We start from the raw sequence: 18398 nt of genomic DNA, 5'->3' as shown, positions 1-18398 counted from the left end.
ATAAGTTCTGAACCCAGCTTGTTTTTCTTTTTAATCCATTTCGTCCAATCACCTTAAAAACTTCAAATTCTATGTTAAATGGAATGGATTAAATAAATTATGATATGCCCATCTGATGGAATGTACCACTAAAAACAATATTATAAAAGTATAGAAATATAATTTTTAAAATGTTTTAAAGATTTTTATTAAAATATAGCAAACATACAATATGTTAGTTTCAGGTGTACACTATATTTATTCAACAGAAATGCAATTATTAACATGAAAATCTATACTCAGTTAAGATTATCTACAGTCTACTAAGTAAAACAAGCAAGTTATGAAAATGTGTGCATGGCATTATCCACTTTGAATGAAAAATATGTATAGAAAATAAATGGAAAGAAGTACAACCAATGTTACCAGTGATTATTCTCTAGGTAATGGGATTATGAGTGATGCCTTACTTTATTTTTTAAACTTATATGTACTTTCTGTTTTTCTAAACTAAACATGCTTCACTTCTTTAAATGCACACCTGTTTGATAACCTATCGAACTCCTCCCTCCTGGATTCTCCAGAGTAGGTATTCTTCACTCCAAACAGCCATATGAAACAGAGCCAAAGGACCTACTCTGATTATGTGTCTAATGGGAGCAAACACTCGCCACTTGATTCACTAACACTTCTTGGGTACACTGGACACTTCATTCGCAAACAGCATGGATTCGTTGAAAGTTTACTAAATGCTTAGACGTTTAATTTTCTGTTATGTGCTCAAACAACCTGGATCCAATCCTGGCTCTCTCTAATCATCTCTCATTTGTAGTCTTGCAGGCTATAATGGTTTGCCATAGAAACAGCAAAAACTATTAGAACTGGCCTACCATAAATCCATGGATTCAAATTAAAATGGGTCCTTTTTAGTGCTTAATAATCTTTTACTCATTTCTTAATGTCCTACCAAATTGTCCACATTTGTTGTTCCAGACATACGCTCACGATCCCACCTACTTCTAACTCTGATTATTCACCAGGCTCCATCTCCTGACTGTGCTAATGACTGATGTCAAGGTTCCCCTGAAACCTCAAAGTATGATTACAATGAGGCTGAAAGAAGGAAAAATAAAAATGTAATATTTAAAATCAACCACCTGTATAACGTCCCACATTAAGGAAGAGCTAGTAAAGGGATGGCTGGAAGATTTATTAACAGCTAACTTCATCAAGATAACCAGAACAGCCTGTGTATCGATACAGCTAAAGATCTGACCCGTTACATATGACAAAGCGAACCTGATTGTGAGGCACAGTATTGTAATGAGGCTGAAAAAAAGAACATTCTAAATGAAGACAGACAATCTGCAGGGAAGACAGGAAGGAGGAAGAATTTAGTTAGAGGTCTTTTGTACTGTTCCAAGGAAAAGGCAATCTGGCCAATACACGCAAGCAATCCAGTCTGCTTATTATGAGTGTCCTTGAGTAGCATCAGAAGTCCCTATATCGATATATCTAGCCTAAGTCTCTTGCTTGAGCTTTAAACCCATTTTGTAAACTGCCCACTGGATATTTCCACTAGAATATCACATAGACATCTCAAAAGAACAAGTAAAAAAATAAATTCATTATCCTACCTAGCAAACCTGCTCCTCCCTCCACTATTTATCTTGACAAACGGTATATAAGCCCCAAATATGGGACTAACAATTCCCTCTTCCTTCCCACACCACTGATATCCATTCAATCTCCAAAGTTCCTTACACTTTACCTTGCCTATCACTTTAATTTCCTCCACTGCTATCACCACAGTCCTTATTATCACATCATTCACTGCGGGACTACTGGGTACGGGACTACTGCCAGTATCCACCTGACTGGTTTCACCACCTCCATTCTTGCTCCCCACCCTCTAACCCATTCTCCGCACTGTAGCCATAGTGACCTTTCACATGGTTGTGTCACACTCTGCTTAAAATCATTCCAGAACTTCCCACTGTCCCTAGAATAAAGTCCAAATTTTTTTACCAGACTTTTCTTGTTTTTCTCTTTGCGATCTGGTTCCTGCTTACTGCTCTCCAGTATCATGTCTTATCATACTCTCTGCCCCGCACCCCTAATCATCAAACTCTAGCCAACTTCTTTTAAGTTCCACGTACTTACTATGCCTTTATCACCAAACCACTGTTATGCCTTGCTTGTCTATCACCCAACCTGACTATAAGCTCAGTGAACCTAGGGACTATTTCAGTCTTGTTCATTACAGTAGCCCCAGTTAGCAGATTCTTATACATAAATATTTGCTAATTCTAGGACAGGTATTTCCCCCTACTTGGTAATACTCTCTGAAACTGACATATACTTACAATCGATGGCATGCCATTGTTTAATTTGCAGGACTGTTTTAGTGGTACATAAATTACGCTTGTCTTACAAATGATGGCTTCATGGATTCAATGAAGTATGGTACTCACCATTAAGATTATTTAATTACCTTGCTTTGCTGTAATTCCTTGTCCCTGACAATCTTTTGATTATAATTTAGCTTCTAATATAGTTTATTCTTTAGGCAAAGAATATGCTTACCAAAGACTATAAGAGTTCTGAACCACTTGCCACTCAGCCTTTTCACTGTAAATTAATAAATTAGCAATTTTATTTATATATCATTAAGACTATTTAGCACACCCCACTCCCTCTGATCCTGATCTGCTTGAGTACACTGACAAATTCTAGAAGCTGCGAACCAGACTCTGGATGGTGCTTGTTGCCTTTATGATGTCCTGTGTATCCCTCCATTTTATGACTTGCTACATTAAATTTATATCAGAATCATTAAGAATGTAGTTCTGTAGACTGATGTAGACTAATGTAGACTGTCTTGGATAAATTGTGTAATTTCTGAGCCTCAGTTTCCTCATCTGAAAAATGAAGACAATAATAGGTGATTGTGATAAGCTGAAAATACAAGGAAAGTGCTTAGAATAGTATCTGGCACACAGTACACATTCAATGCACTTTAGTGCTATTGTTATTATTGTTATTACCACAATCACTATCATTGAATTGTAAGCTCCTTGGGGGGAAAAACAAGTCTTAATTCATCCTGTGTCCCTAGGCACTTAGCGCTGTGGCTGGTACAAGAAGAATCAGCAATTACTCTATGCGGAACTCACCCTGAGTCCATCCACAACATCCTAGGAAACCCTGCCTGAGGGTTGGTCAGTTTCCCTAGATAAGATCTGCCTCACTTCTCTTTAACTGCAAACAGCCCAATCAATGTCAGTTCCTGCAATGGCCTTAATCCCCATCAAAACATAGTCTAAATGTGGTTTCATCCAGCCTTAAGAGAGCTATCCCTCTTCTTTAAAGCTAACCCTTCTCCTTGTATCTCCTCAGGTACTACTGTCATCCTTATTTAATATCAAGGAACCAGAGGCTGACAGAGGTTGTCACAATGTCACTTAAGGTCACAATGCTAGTAACTGGCAGAGTCAGGTTTGTCCAACTCCACCATATATCTATTTTCCCAATTTGAGTATTACAAACAGTATTACAAGGCAGGTGACAAACCAGGGGAAAGTATTTTAACACTGGTGTTGAACAAGGTCTAGTACATATATTAGGTTGGTACAAAAGTAACTGTGGTTTAAAAGGTTAAAAACAATTGCAAAAACCGCAATTATTTTTGCACCAACCTAATGCATAAAGAGCTATTATAAACAATAAGAAAAAGTCAAACGTTGCAACAGGAAGATAAACACAGAAAAGGTACAAGCAATCCAGAAAAGAAAATATACTGATACTCAATAAACATATGAAAAAATGTTCAATTTTACTTAGTAATTAAGTGCAAGTTAATACAATAGAAACCATTTCTCATCTATCAAATCAGCAAGGATTTTATTTAGCATTGGAGAGGGTTGGGGAAGTAGGTGTTTTCACGCACAGCTGGTACCAGTGTATGTGGATGGCTATTTTGCAACATACCATCAAGTCTTAAAAATGTACATATCCCTTTTCCCTCATAATCCCATTTCTAGGAATTTATCCTAAGTAAATAATCATGAATGCATTTAGCCACAAATTTATCATATATTATTTGTAACAGTAGAAAAATTAGAAACAGAAATCTAAATGTCTAATAGGGAACTGGCTAAATAAAAATGGAGATAACATGCTTTACTTTATAGGACTGTTGTAAAAATTCAATTATATTGATTAAATGAGAATGTATGTAAAGCACTTAAGATAGTGTCTGGAATATATGTGCATAATAAATAATGGCTATTATTACAGCAAATTTACAAGAAGGAATATTATAGAACCATTAAAATGATATTGCTACTAATGACAATATAGTAAAATAAAAAGCAGGTTAAAATAAAGTATAAAGACCCACTTTTGTTTTATTATTAGGTACACGAACACATGAATACTTATGCATAGCATTTATCTATATGAAGAAACTAAAGAATTTTTAAGAAGTGTATGCCAAAATGTTAACAGTAGTGCAGTGATAAGATTATAGACCATTTTTATTTTGTTTCCAATTTTCATATTTTCAAATATAGTTCAATAAGCATGTACTACTCTTTTAATGAGGATAAAAATGTATGTAAGATTATTATTATTATTTAAGTAAATTTAGGTAATTATATTCCTTTAGAAGAAATAGGAAACGTTCACCTTGCCTATCTGGCCAAAGAATGCTTAACATAAAATTTTATTTAGCAAATACATTAATCACAGACATATACACTCTGGATTCATATTATGGACACTTAAGGGTCTGAAGAAAGAATGAAGGACAAAGGGGAAGGAAGAAAGAGAAAAAATGCAGAGAAAAAGAGAGGAAGGAATGGGGAGACAGACGCACAGGGAGAATGGCAGAAAACCGGAAATGAGTGCAGAGGCAGAGGCTTAAATGGCTGGAGGTCCCTTTCAATCTTGTGACAAACATTTACGGGGCACCTACTATGTGCCAAGCACTGTGTATGAATTTCACACAATTTCTTTCTTCAAAAAACACTTATTTTCTGTCAAGTTCATAGTTTCCTGTTGAATAACTAAAAATTGAATCCTAAAACGTGACTCAAAACTTAGAGCCTATCCAAGAGCCACCAAATTAATTATAAGAGAAGTTGTTAAGTACTCCATATATTCTGCTATCCATTTAGGCTTCTAAGTTATTAACTTTTGAGGTGTAATTTACTTAATTCAATTCCTCTCATGGTCTCTTATCTAGTCAAATTCTTAAAATCTGAGTTTGCTCTGCTCCGAATGGGGAAGAAGTCTACCAGGCAGGCATTTTTCTTTGGACTTCCACAGAGAAATGGAAACTAAAGCGATCCAGTCATGGGCAGAATTTCCCCACCATTAGTTAAGCAAAAAGAACAGCAGGCTAAGCAAGATAACTTCTTATGGTTCTTTCTAGCTCTGCTACTCTGTAACAGACTAACAGAACCAAGAATCAATCCTATGATTAGATTTTATTTAGAAACCTGAAAAATGTTTCATACTGTGCAATTTGTGCAAAGACAGCTAATTCTGGTAAGACTGAGATACAATGATGGTGTTTAAAAGGGGAGCTGTTACTTTAGCCAGCTCCTTGGAAGGTGGATAGACAAATGCTTACAAGATTCAAATCCACGCTATGGAGCATATACCCCTGAAAACACAAAGTGGATAAAATACTAAACCTCATTTGATGGGTGTGTCCCTGAAAAGGAGTGAATTTTGGTAAAGCAAAGCCAATCAAGCCTGACGACTACTGAGAGGGTATTCTATTTAAGGCAGTCAGTGTCCTCCATTTTTCAAAGGTCTAGAACCTGTTGCTTAGAAAAATAATATGCATATACACAAAAACAAGTTTTGTACCATTGCAGGAGATCCTGTGCCCCAAAGAAAGAATCCATTTTCTTGAAGGAATGTGCAGGTAAAAGGCCCTAACAAATAATCCTTTTTAAATAAACTGAGTTATGAAAGCCTAATTATTCAGTATGACAAATTGGTATGTTTCTGTATCGGGTTTATTTAAAGTGGAATTCCCACTCAGAACGCAAACCGGTGGTTTAGATTTTTAAACAGACTCACAGGTGATCATCAATCAACAAGTACGTGAGACACAGCTGTGCCCTCCCCCAGAAATTCTTACCAGTGTGTGTTTTCATGTGCTCATCGAAGTACTGCTTCATGTTGAAGTCCTTGCCACACCACTGGCACATGAACTGTTTGTGCCCAATGTGGATGCTCATGTGGGAGCGCAGCTGGTACTTGTACTGAAACCTTTCGTCACAGTTCTGCATTGGACACAGGGGAGATTTCTGAATGCCAAGCACAGCAGCTTTACATGAGCCCACCCTACAGTCTCTGAAACAGGTTTATTTTTCATTTGCAGAACAGAACCTGCTTCTGTCAACTATTTGGCTCTGCTATATTTCTGCAGCTGAGTTATTCATAAAAGGGACATTTCTCATATAATGGTCACTGACGTATACCCAACTTCTCTGAATTACTAAGAAAAATAACTCATGTGTTAGTCCCAAATTTAACTTATCCCAAGAGAGTTCACAATGTGTTAAAAATGACATTTCTCTCAGAGCATGTGTTTGAGGTTCTGTGGAAATGCAGCCTGGCGCCCGGGACTACAGCACACCCTTCTCTCACTGCCTCACTGTCCACACAAAGGAGAGTCCCTAGGCCTGGGCCTGGTGGGTAGCACATTCCTTACCTCACATCTGAAGGGCTTCTCTCCAGAATGCTGCAAGGAGTGCACCTTGAGTGACATACTGCGTTTGAATGATTTTCCACAGGTTTCACATGTAAAAGGCATGTCTTTCGTGTGTGCTGCAACACAGAATGCACTTACACTCAAAATAAGTCCATCCCAAAGCCCGAACTGAAAAAGATAGGTGTCCTACTGTAAGGTCATCATGCCAGCTTCACTTTCTACACGCTAATTTGGGAGGCTTTAATAGCAATGTTCTGAAGAGAAAAATAAATAGCAATGTTGAAAAACCACCTGGGTGTGGAACACTGTATCACCCAATTTGGTGATGCTTCCTGAAGACATGTTGTTGCATTTAGTCTCAACAAGTCAAAAGTGACTAAAGTAAGGCAGGTCCTCATAGCCTGCCCAATCTAGAGCATAAAACACACCAAAGAACAAGGGAAAATTATAGGTGTGAGAGAAAAGCGGCCAACAAAACTTACCAACCATGTGTTTCCGCACATGAGCCATGGTATAGAATTTCTTCTCACAAATTTCACAGGAAAATTTCTTCTCTGCATATCCATGGACAATCTTGATATGTTCATGAAGGGACCAGAGTTTCTTGAATGATTTGTTACAGGAAACACACTGAGCAGGATAAATAGAAATAATCTTTATTTACAGGGCCTCACCAAAAGCCAAACCTGCCTACTGGCAGATGGAATGGGTGTGCTTTCAATTCACGGCACAAGGCCAGAATCCAAACAAACGCTATTCCTCCATGGAGTCCACGTTCCAGCACCATCGGTGTGTTCTAGTTTCTAAGATGCATCTTTTAGGGACACTTTGGGAGTATGAAAACAATGGCAAAAAGACAAGAACAAATGGAAAGTGCCACTAATATCGAAGAATTAACTGCTTTTATCAAATTTGTATTGTACCAAAAAAAAGAACCTTCAAGTTTTTAAAAAATATATGGATTACCAAGAGCAGTTGCCTCCTACACATGGGTCACTATGCAGTATAATAGGTGTTTACCACAGATTACAAACTAATTTAAAATTAGCATAAATAAAAATAAGGTAAAACACATTAATAGTTACAGAGCAGAAGTATAACAATGTTTTTGTACCTCAGAGAATGTATTTAGAGCCTTCATTAATACAAATTACTGAGATTTTGTATTTTCTCAAATCTAACTTGCTCTACTAAATATTTCCCTCGGGCAGAATTTAATGTAACCTCTACAGTGTTAGGATCATCCTCCCTTTCCCCTTAGAGCCCAGCTCCGCGTCTCTCGTATAAGCATCTATAGGAAGCACATGCAACCTTTCCTAGCTCTTTGTAATATGAATTATTAATAGTCTAGTGTATCAGGCATAAAGTGTATCAAACTAAAATGATTCTGGTTAAAGCAGAACAATATAGGAAGTTCTACGTAACCATCAGACCCTGGGATACTTAAAGGAACAAGTTGGTATTCACTGTAAATAAAGATCTCTTAACATTAGTGTCACTTCAAGAAAACAAGGACTCTGAGAAGAGTTAAAAAGATAAGCCTCTGGCTGGCTATTGCTCGAGAAAAGCACAGACAGCTCCTTATGAACCATTTTTTGGGGGCAAGGTTTTAATTTTTATTTGCCATAGGTCATCAGGATTATTAGGATCTATACATAAGAACAAAGCAGGGTTCTTTAGGAAATCTAAAGAGTTCATTTAGCGGCATCCAAAAACCTGAACACAAGTTTAAACGTATAATGGTAAGGAATAGAGAGGAAAATCACAAAAAAGATGTATTAAATGTTTCTGTACCTTAATAAAGCAAATTTAAGTTTTTTTAAAAAAGCTACATAAAGGTCAAGATCAAGATACACCTTTTCAGCAATGAATCACTACCAAGCCTAAGTTCGACCCCTAGGGTGCAGCACTGAATCACACTCCCTTTGGCCCGAACTGTTGGAGAAAGTCACCACCAAGCAGGGCACTGGCAGTTACTGGAGGGTATTGGCATCATGACTCAGTCTTCTTTTATTTACCCAGCGTTTGGGAGATCAAGTCACAACTGGCAAATCAAAAAGCAGTGAATTTTTAGCAAATGTAAATTATATTTTTTAAAAATCTCTTTCAAGTAAAGCAATGATCTCAATTGTTGATCAAAAAAAGCAAGAGGAAATGTGAAAAGTAAGTAGCACTCCAGGAAACAAAGCAAAAAACAATTTCGTCTTTTAAAAGAAATTTAGCTTAAATATGGTACAAAATATGTCTATTTCACATATGGAGACATTAATAGACTTACCTTTTATAAATATTCATTGCTACGCATTCACATGTACAAACCGATAAAGCCCAACATAATATAATTCACTCGCATAATATAATCACCTCTTAACCTATCACAGTACAGTCCTTTCAAGACACCAGGCTGGTTTGCACACCATGTTTTGTTACCTTACCAATATGGTACAGTAGCATTACATAACCCTACTGCCAAGTGGGCAACATTTTCAACCAGCTCAGCCTCTGTTTAAAGTTTGCATATTCCCATGGGCTCAGCCTCTTGACAAATTTAGTGTTGTCATCTCTCCACTGGTAAAAGCAAACTCACTCCTGGAGGTCTTCCATTTCCACGGGTCTCAGTCATTATGGTTTTTGTCAGCTGCTCTAGAATCTGGCATCCTTTTAAGCCTAGAAAGGGACCTTTCTCTACTCCTGAACTTTGCTCAGTATTTCCCACCTTGACAGAGAAGATGCCAGAATGAATATATTACATGTCCTACCACAGTGAATCTCAGTGCCAAGTCGGTGTTGACTCTACCTCCTGGGAATCACCTACAACAGATCCCCCTGCCAGTGTACCTGGGTTCCCACTAGTCCAGCATCAGTTATATTTAATGCTTGTGAAATAAAACGTTAAGCTTGGGTTTTGAAAAGACCAAAGCAGGAGCTTTTAAAAAGAGAAATTGGTGAAATCTGTCCCTTCAGCCTCTATTGTGTTTATTCTCTTGGGCGATACCAGGTGAGTCTGAACAGCCAGGTTCTATCCTGGAAAGTTTGCCCTCTCGGTGATGAAACCTACCTGAATATTTTTTTCACAGTCTGTTTGCTGGTGAAGGGACAGCTCACTTTCCAGGACAAACTTCTTGCCACACTTATCACAAATCTGCATGCGCCTATGAGTAACGTTCATGTGCTTCTCCAGGTACCAGCGAGTATTAAAGACCCTGGGGCACTTCTCACAGGTCAGAGTCTCTTTCTCTTCACACTTAGCTTTCTGGACTGGTGCTTTGGGCTCCTTTGCGGCCCGCTTCTTACGCTTAGGTGGCTCTACACTCTTCCTACGACCTCTTGTAGTTCTGGGAGTAGGGGAAGTGGCAGCTGCGGCAACAGAGGCAGCTCTCCTCGTTCTCCTTTGTGTAACGCTGACTTTCTCCACTATCTTCTCCTTTTTCTTCTGCCTTTCGTTCTCTCCATAGTCATTGCTGTCATCTGTGGCCTCTTCCTCACTCTCTTCCTCTTCCTCCTCACTGCTTGTCTTAAGAACAGGAGTCTCTTTGGACTGAGAAGAGACACCCTTTTCCCCTTTAGATACATTTAATGTTTGATTATTAAGGTTTACCTCCACTATGATCTGCTCCCTTTTGTAAGAGACTTCCTCCTCTTCCTCTTCTGTGTCATCAGAATTCTCCCGGTCTTCTTTAACAGCATGCACGTCAGACACTGCTCTTGTCTCCCTGAAATATGGCTGTTCCTCTGTTTCATGGAGATGCGGTTTGCTCATCTTGGTGTCCACTAACACAGAATAAGGACTTCCTGATTCCCTTTTGTACACTTTGGTGGACAGGTCAAGCTCTTGGTTGGCACCATGATAAAAGGTAGATGGCACTTGACCACGACGGCTATCCTCCTGTGCCATCCCTGCTACATGCACAGCACAGTTTTCAACCAGCTCCTGACAGGAACTGGCTGTGTGGCTCATTGGTAAGTGGCCCAATTTATTAAGCAGTTCAGACTACAGAGAAATAGCTTTAAAACAGGGTAATTATGAAGACTCAAATCTTTTTCCATCCACAAAGAATCAAATGAAAAATAGGTATTCCTGGAACCTGTGTGCAATTCTTCCAGTGTTGCAGCACCAAAGCATAAGTCAAAAGGTTTGGTATTATGGCAAGAGCAGAGCACTAGTGACTTTTCTTTTGAAGAACGCTCCAAGTGACTTGGAGCATTTTATCTACAAAGAAAAACAAAGAGGAAAAAAGGTCAGACACCACTATTTCTTCTTATAGCATGAACTTATATTATAAAACAAACACAGCTTAAAATAATTAAACTATATATATACAAATATGTATATATATTTCTTTATCTTGCTTAAATGGTTCAGTGTGGGCCATTATTTTACTGGGTTACATGAGTCATTATCCACCCAGGGTACTGAGATACCCTTAGCACAGCGCCTAGGTGTTCAGTACATATTTGATGACAGCTAAATGAACAGCTACTATTGCATAGCATCCATTATCCTACATGCTATGGGACATACTGATATGTCAGAATATACACTTGTACATGGTCTCTATCCACAAGGAGTTTACAGTCTTGTTATGTAATATGTGTCACACATGAAACATGCAAGCGCTATATACTGGCTGGCTTTCTTTACATTATTAGTCACTACAACCCACCAAAATGAGAGCTCATAGAACAAAAATGGTTGTGGGCTAACTAACCACTGTGGACCAGGAAAATAAAACAGCTAATTGACCTAACTCCTGTAGAGAGAGAAAATGTCCCTGGCTTTAAATAATTTATAATCTAAGTATAGATACTACTATAGATATTACTGTTTTCAGGTTTATTGGAGTAATTTCAAAGTTGCGAAGTATTTTTAAATTTTTTCTATCCATAGCTCACTAGATCTACTCAATAACTGGGTGATTTTTCATGTGTCAGTTGCACAGAAGTCTAAATTCTAAGAAACAGTAACCATCAGGTTGATATGGTTCCAAGAAAAATAAAACCATCAATAAAAAAAAAAAAAAGATCAGAAGGGCACATAATTTGCTTTGTGATATACCTCACACTGCTGTTTAGCCAATCACCTAAACTCTGGGTCATATGATTATTTCTGCAAGCACATACCCTGTCTCGTTGACGAAAGGAAAAATACTGCTTTGTCCTTTTTGTGCAATGTGCACATGCATTGCAAAGGTCCTTATTAATTATTTCTATTTAATAACTACCACAAAACTTTGGGGTTGATTTTTTTTAATTACAAATTTATTGGGGTGACAATTGTTAGTAAAGTTACATAGATTTCAGGTGTACAATTCTGTATTACATCATCTATAAATCCCATTGTGTGTTCACCACCCAGAGTCAGTTCTCCTTCCATCATCATATATTTGATCCCCTTTACCCTCATCTACCACCCAGGGTTGATTTTTAAACTATTCTTATCTTCCATGTTCTTTCTCTTTATGGATGTCTTCTTTTAAAAAATTATTTTACTTTCGTTTTAGTGAAAGGAGTGGTGATAAATGCCACTATGTTTTACTTGTCATCTGAATAGATATATTTATACTTTTTTTGTACTTATGAATGAGAAAAATTATGCCTCTGAGAGGCTTACTAACTTGTCTAAGATCTATTCAATAATAAAAGCAATGTGTGACCCCAGGCCTGCCTGACTCCAAAGCTCCTGGTCTTCCTATTTCTACTATGACACATAACACTCCAAAAAACAATTTAAAATCAATTATTCCTGTAACCACGTATCTTTTTGCAACAAACAGTTTCATACCTCATATTTTAAGTAGAAAAATCCTGGTAGCTTTATTTTGCATGTGCCAAAACTTCTGACCCATGGAAATAAGGTAAACTACTATAAGTACTGTTAAATAAACTTACTCAGATTAATTATCTCAAATTAAGCAAGGGAGGAGAGACAGTAAAATTCAATTAACCAGCAAAAGCTAGGAATTAAATAAAATGTAGGAAGACAAAGAAAAGTGAATGAAGGGAAATCCCCTGTGGTAGTCATAAATGCATTCTTCCCAAACACTTCTGGGTGCGAGGTAGGGCTGCATTTTTTAACCCTGCCCCCTCCCTGTAGCTGGGTGGGGCCCTCTGACTACTTCTGGCCAGTAAATCATGAGTAAATATGACACACAGAAGGCCAGGGCATTTTCGAACCAATTTGAGACCCTCCAGACCTCTCTTCCCTCTGCCACAGGGACCAGCCATCTTCAAGGTGATCACTTCTATCAAGCTGGTTCAAGGGATTAAAATGACCTACAGGATATGCACAGTACAGTGGATTTTTTAACAATTTAATTGTGTGTGTGTGTGTGTTTGTATGTGTTTCCAGAGTGTGTTTGTTAAAATCACTGAGCTCTTGTGTTGTTTACTCCTGCAGCATCATCTATCCTAGCTGATACAAGTGGGATCCAGAAGTGGGGTGCTGTCTTATCAAAAAAAGTAAAATATATGGAAAGGGCTTAGGAGCTGGGTAGGAGGAGGGAAGGAAACTGTTACTGGAGGCTAAAAGGATAGCAACTCGTACTATGCAGTGGTCAGATTATTGGTAAAACTATCACCTAATTATCTCAGATATAGACATTATGCCACAGAACTTATAGCTCTAGTGGGAAAATGGACTATTCAGAGAAAGTGTTGGTTACTGTGGGCTGCATTGGACAAATTATTACATGAAAAGGATGAATTCAGAAAAAAAATTGATCTGTTTATAATCAGGAATAAAAGGAGTCCAGAAAGTCAGCGATTTGTAGGGTTAGAAGCAAGTGCTTAACATAAAACTAAGAAGGTCTTTGAGCTACAAATGCTAATTAGAATTCAGTCTTGAGGCAAGGGCCCAGTGGAAGATTTGGCCTTCATAACCATTGATAAAATACTCCAATTGATTAAGGTGGGCCCCAATAAAATAGCTTTTCTAAAATGAGACTAAAGATGAGGTTTTCTCACCCAAGCAGTGTCTTAATCTGTATGGCTACAAACCATATTTCCTAACGTGAATTAGTTTAAATGTTATTAGTAAATAGAGAAATTATGTCAGTAACACGAGAGTTACGTTGGTTTACACAAGATTTTTTTCCTGCAAGTTAATGTCTGAAGTGATCAGGAGAAAGCTGTCTCAAAAACAAACAAACAAACAAAACCATAGCAATATATGAAGACCTTAAAAAAGCTAAACATCCTACTTCTGTACCTTCCTTTAATGCAAGTGGTCAGCTGCTTCATGGGCCACTGTACTTTCCACTTTATATCCGGTGAAGCTGAGAGTGTTTCTCCTCCTGTGTTTAGAAACGAAAGTTTCTGATTGCTAAAGCCTCTACCACACCACAGACCAAAATTTTTATTGTAATGAAACTGGTCTCTATTGTAAGCTAATAGCTTCAAGACCCAATCTCAGAGGAGGAAATAACCAACCACGGATTAACTCTATAGAGGTTCAACTGACTGATGCTGATTTAATACGCTGCTATTTTTATTACACTTATTATAGTTTTTGTTAGCGCACAGGTTAGTGTTCCACAGATTTTGAGCGTTCTGTCCCAATGCATAAGCTCTGTTTATTTCAGTGTATAATTTTGCAGAATTCGGGAACGCATACATGGAATTATAGCAGAAGTATCTGTTCTCAAAATGAAGTCAAGGAAGAATTACGGGACCAATAAGGCAGAGCTATGCAGCAAATCTAAGAAATATGGTTAGAAAAGAACTATGGATGTGGCTAAGGAACGTGGAGCTGACCGGAAACAAATAAAAAGCCAAGGAAGTTTCTGAGAGTTACACTGCCAGAAGAACAGCAGCCTGGGCTAAAAGGGGCTGTGACTATTCAATACTTAAAACGGTCTTTGGGTTCCCAAGCATCTACGGCAGGAAGTGCCTAAGAAAGCTGTTCATCCCCTTCAGGGGGCATATTCCTCAGTGCCCATTTTGGATATAGCCAAGGACGAGAATAGAAAAAAAAGAAGATCCAAAAGGATGAAGCTAGGGAGCAAAGAAAAAACAGACAAGTGAGCTACTGCTAAGAAGCCAAATCAGCATCTATTCAAGAATATTCCCCACCCCTGGAGGGGGCCCATTTAATGACTGCTCAGGATTCCAGAATCTGCGGCAGTCCATTGACTGCTATGTCGCCTATTCCCCCGCGGCCTTTAAAATGGGAAGGTTTTTTGTTGTTTTTAATTATCCTGCCGTTAGTCCCAATTGTACATTGTATGTGGGGGCAGATCATTTGTCAATTGCTTTCATGGGTCTCTGGATCAAAAAGAGCAACATCTGGACCTGATGTAGAAACCACTCCGCATCATCTCCTCGTAAGTAGGCAACCAATCATCACACCCTTGCTTTACTCAGAAATCCTAGACTTCTACTTTGATGCCAAGATTGGATAAGACCTTGGGGTTCCCTACCTTGGGAAGGAAGAGAGTGTATTTTGTCTGTGAGACAGAATAGAGTGGATATCTGATGACCAAAAGGATGGTGCTGTTTACCAAGTATTTTCAGCTCTCTGTCCCCCTGGCACAGGCAGTGCTGTGCTTCCTGGTCCCCCATAGTTTCGTGGGACAGGACTGGTTCTGGCCATCATGTTGCGAAATAAGTGATGTGAGTCACTTCTAAGCTACTGTGTTTAATTGCTAATGAGAGACCTCTGGACCTAGCATGGCAACCAGTGGTGTGCAAGATGTGTGTTCCCGCAGCCTGAATCACTGAGCCATAGGAGCAGAGCTCTCCTGCTGACCTATCATGGCCACACAGTGGGAAAGAAATCCTTCATTTTTTCAAATAAAAAAGTTTTTTTCAATTACAGTTGATATGCAATATATTAGTTTCAGATATATAGCATAGTGGTTAGACATTTATGTTAAGTTACGAAGTTATCCCCCCAGTAGGTCTAGTACCCACCTGATAGCACTCACAGCTATTATATTATTGATTATATTCCAAATGCTGTACTCTACATCCCCAGAAATCCTTATTGTTTTAAGCGACCAAGATTAGACAGTGGTTTGTGACTGCAGCATAACCTCGCTAATGTAGCTCTTTATGAATATGTAGATCTATACACACTACATATCTCAATTGTCTCAGTCTTAAGCTAGACAGCAGAGACAGAATCTAAGTGAAAAAGTTAAAAAAAATCAAAGACAAGCGGCTGAATTCACAAGGAATTCTCTACTTAATAAATTAGCAAATAAGACTATTCTTTCTTTTAAAAATTAGAAATAAAATGCTTTATTCTATTTTAAATGAGGTGCGAATATATGCATTCCCATGTGAACCTGAAAGTGACATCTCGCCACTATTAAAATCAGGAATACTCCCAGAAACATCAATAAATCTCACTGTCACAAAAGAAGATGCAGTCTAATCGTTCACTTTGAAACACACATGGGCTGTCTGCCCACATTTTACTTTCGTCATTTAATTTTGGCACCTTTCCCCTGTTTGAGTTTTGGTAATAATCTTCCTTTATTTTCTTTCCAGAAAACTTAAAATAGCTCCTAAGGGCAAAATAAAGTAACCTTTACAAAACCAAAAACACATTAGGGAAATTAGAACCTTCCATGTTCCATTATCCAACTCTTAATATGTATCCTTAGTTCTAACTTATTATAAACCATCTTAACTTAGTTTTTCAGAAGCATCTCTAGGTGAATACATTGAGTTCTAAGAACCTGAAAGTAGATAGAAAAAGCAAACAAGAAATAACCCTCATTGGTATTTAAAGCTGTTTACATTCACCTCTCTATGGTATTAAAATAACACAAGTTCATCTGTTCTTAGAGATCATTTTCTACTGTTTCATAAAATAAATTCCAAAAGAAAGTGGGTCAGTCCTAAGTGTCTTGCTATAATTAATGTATGCAACTTAGGAAAAAATGTGGTGTTTATGTTAGAGGGTATACAAATTGAGAAGCAACGAGTCCTGGTACTCTAATAGCTTGACCAGCTACTGGGGAGAAAATACAATTTTAGGAAAAACAGTTAGAGAACATGACAGTATATTATAGCTAGCAAAGTACAGCTTCCAGAATGTGCCTTTTTCAATGCCATTTTTTTCCAAGTGGACTACGAAATAAGTTTACAATCTTCAAGAGTGTTTATTTAAATTGAGTTTTAAAAGGAAAACAATTAATTTTGTTCCACGAAAAGTTTTAATAGTTTTTGACAAATTCAACAGGTTTTTTTTTCTATTAAAGTATGTACCTATGCACCCTCCTCATACATTAAAAAGGTTACATCTGGGATGAGTCTTTTCAAGTTGAAAGGGCAACCTTGTAAGGTACATCAATGCTACCTCTGCTTACTCCACTTCCTTCAGAAGCACTTCCACAGACTTCCAAGGCACTGCCTGACCCTGGGCCTGCTTAATGGAGAGCTTTCTAAAGCATACAACTACCTATGAGGATCACGCCAAAACTAAAACTACCAAGAAACGGAAAGGAACAAGGAGGGAAAGATAAATATATATCAGCAAAGTTCTTCCAAAAAAATGATCCACTAGGAAGAATGAACAGGATGAAATTTAGGTCTGTAATCGTGATGGTCTGGCAATTTATTCAGAGCTATGCTACTTTTGCAGAAGGCTACTCACTTCTTTCTCATTTTAGGAAAGGATGCTAATGACTTTTGCCAAATAGCAACTAATCTCACAGTCTTTGGATGGTCAAATCATTATTTAACTATGTGCTTAATATGAGTAAAAAAAAAAAAGTGAAGATCTGAAAACTTAGAAGAGAAAGAAATCCTATCTAGTTGGAGAAATCAGGAAAAGTTTTGCAAAGGATAGTACATTTCAGAAAAGCTTGAAAGACAGGTAGGTTTTAGATTGGTAGAAATGAAGGCCAGTTTTCATGGCAGAAAGTCATTTCTAGTGAAGGAAAATCAGAATGGGGTAATAATGGGGTATATTCCTGAACAAGAGACAATTTAAGTTGTTTAGTTTTACTAGACTATAGGGCTTGTGGAAGGGAGCGATGGTAAAAACTATTGCTATGTTGTAGCCAACCTTGAAGGCTGAGATGAAAAGTTAATATGGATGGCAAAACAGAACCATCAAAAGTTTTTAAAGAAAGAACTCATATGATTAGAGTTGTGCCTTACAGGGGTCAAATTATATGACCGCAGACAACTGTAGGCCTATGTTTATATCTTTGAAATATATAGCTAATGAAACAAATATACAATTAAGCAAGAAAGAAGAAATTTAAAATAAGTAAGGAAACTTAAATGGAAAAAAATAAAAGTAGGAAAGTAAGATATACCAGGAATTAGGATAAAATCAAAAGCACAAACCATTCTATACTAAGTCCTATATCAGTACTGACTAAAATTAAAATTGAAAATATTTGAATTGTAATTTTAAAAACTTTTTTACAAAAATGTGTGCCTTGTGAAATAATTACTTAATTTACCTATCTAGTAAATAAATAGAGTTTAAAATTATGTCTATACTAAAAGCTTTATTTTTTCTTAATACTTGCCTGTAATGAATGAAATCTCACTATGTCCTGTCGTTTCCTTAAAAATAATCTCTAAGAGTAAGAAACCTTTCAGTCTACTTACAGTGTAACATGGAGGTCTGAACTACTTATGATGCTAAACTGCTATGTCATTTTAGCAAGTGTAGTAAGAATCATTTACATCCCTCCGATCTTGTTCTTTTATTATATAAAAC

The 18398-nt window shown here is 37.5% G+C and overlaps 1 protein-coding gene across 3 annotated transcripts in view; it reads right to left on the bottom strand.

The window, feature by feature from the left end:
- Nucleotides 1-18398, bottom strand: part of ZNF652 (zinc finger protein 652) — a 58299-nt gene that overhangs the window by 10061 nt on the left and 29840 nt on the right. For 2 of the 3 annotated variants that reach the window (XM_074320612.1, XM_074320613.1), the window contains exons 2-5: nucleotides 9771-10922; nucleotides 7195-7342; nucleotides 6713-6828; nucleotides 6137-6281 (exon numbers count right to left, since the gene is read on the bottom strand). In XM_074320612.1, the coding sequence (XP_074176713.1) occupies nucleotides 6137-6281; nucleotides 6713-6828; nucleotides 7195-7342; nucleotides 9771-10670 (1309 nt within the window). In that variant the 5' untranslated portion in view covers nucleotides 10671-10922. Of the gene's footprint in view, nucleotides 1-6136; nucleotides 6282-6712; nucleotides 6829-7194; nucleotides 7343-9770; nucleotides 10923-13919; nucleotides 13997-18398 lie in introns of those variants that run through there. The other variant, XM_019740634.2, reaches the window with a different exon arrangement.

This window comes from Rhinolophus sinicus, linkage group LG15, assembly GCF_036562045.2.
Source record: "Rhinolophus sinicus isolate RSC01 linkage group LG15, ASM3656204v1, whole genome shotgun sequence".
Taxonomy (NCBI): domain Eukaryota; kingdom Metazoa; phylum Chordata; class Mammalia; order Chiroptera; family Rhinolophidae; genus Rhinolophus; species Rhinolophus sinicus.
Note: the sequence above shows the minus strand (reverse complement) of the source record. Positions and strands in the feature narration are given on the sequence as shown.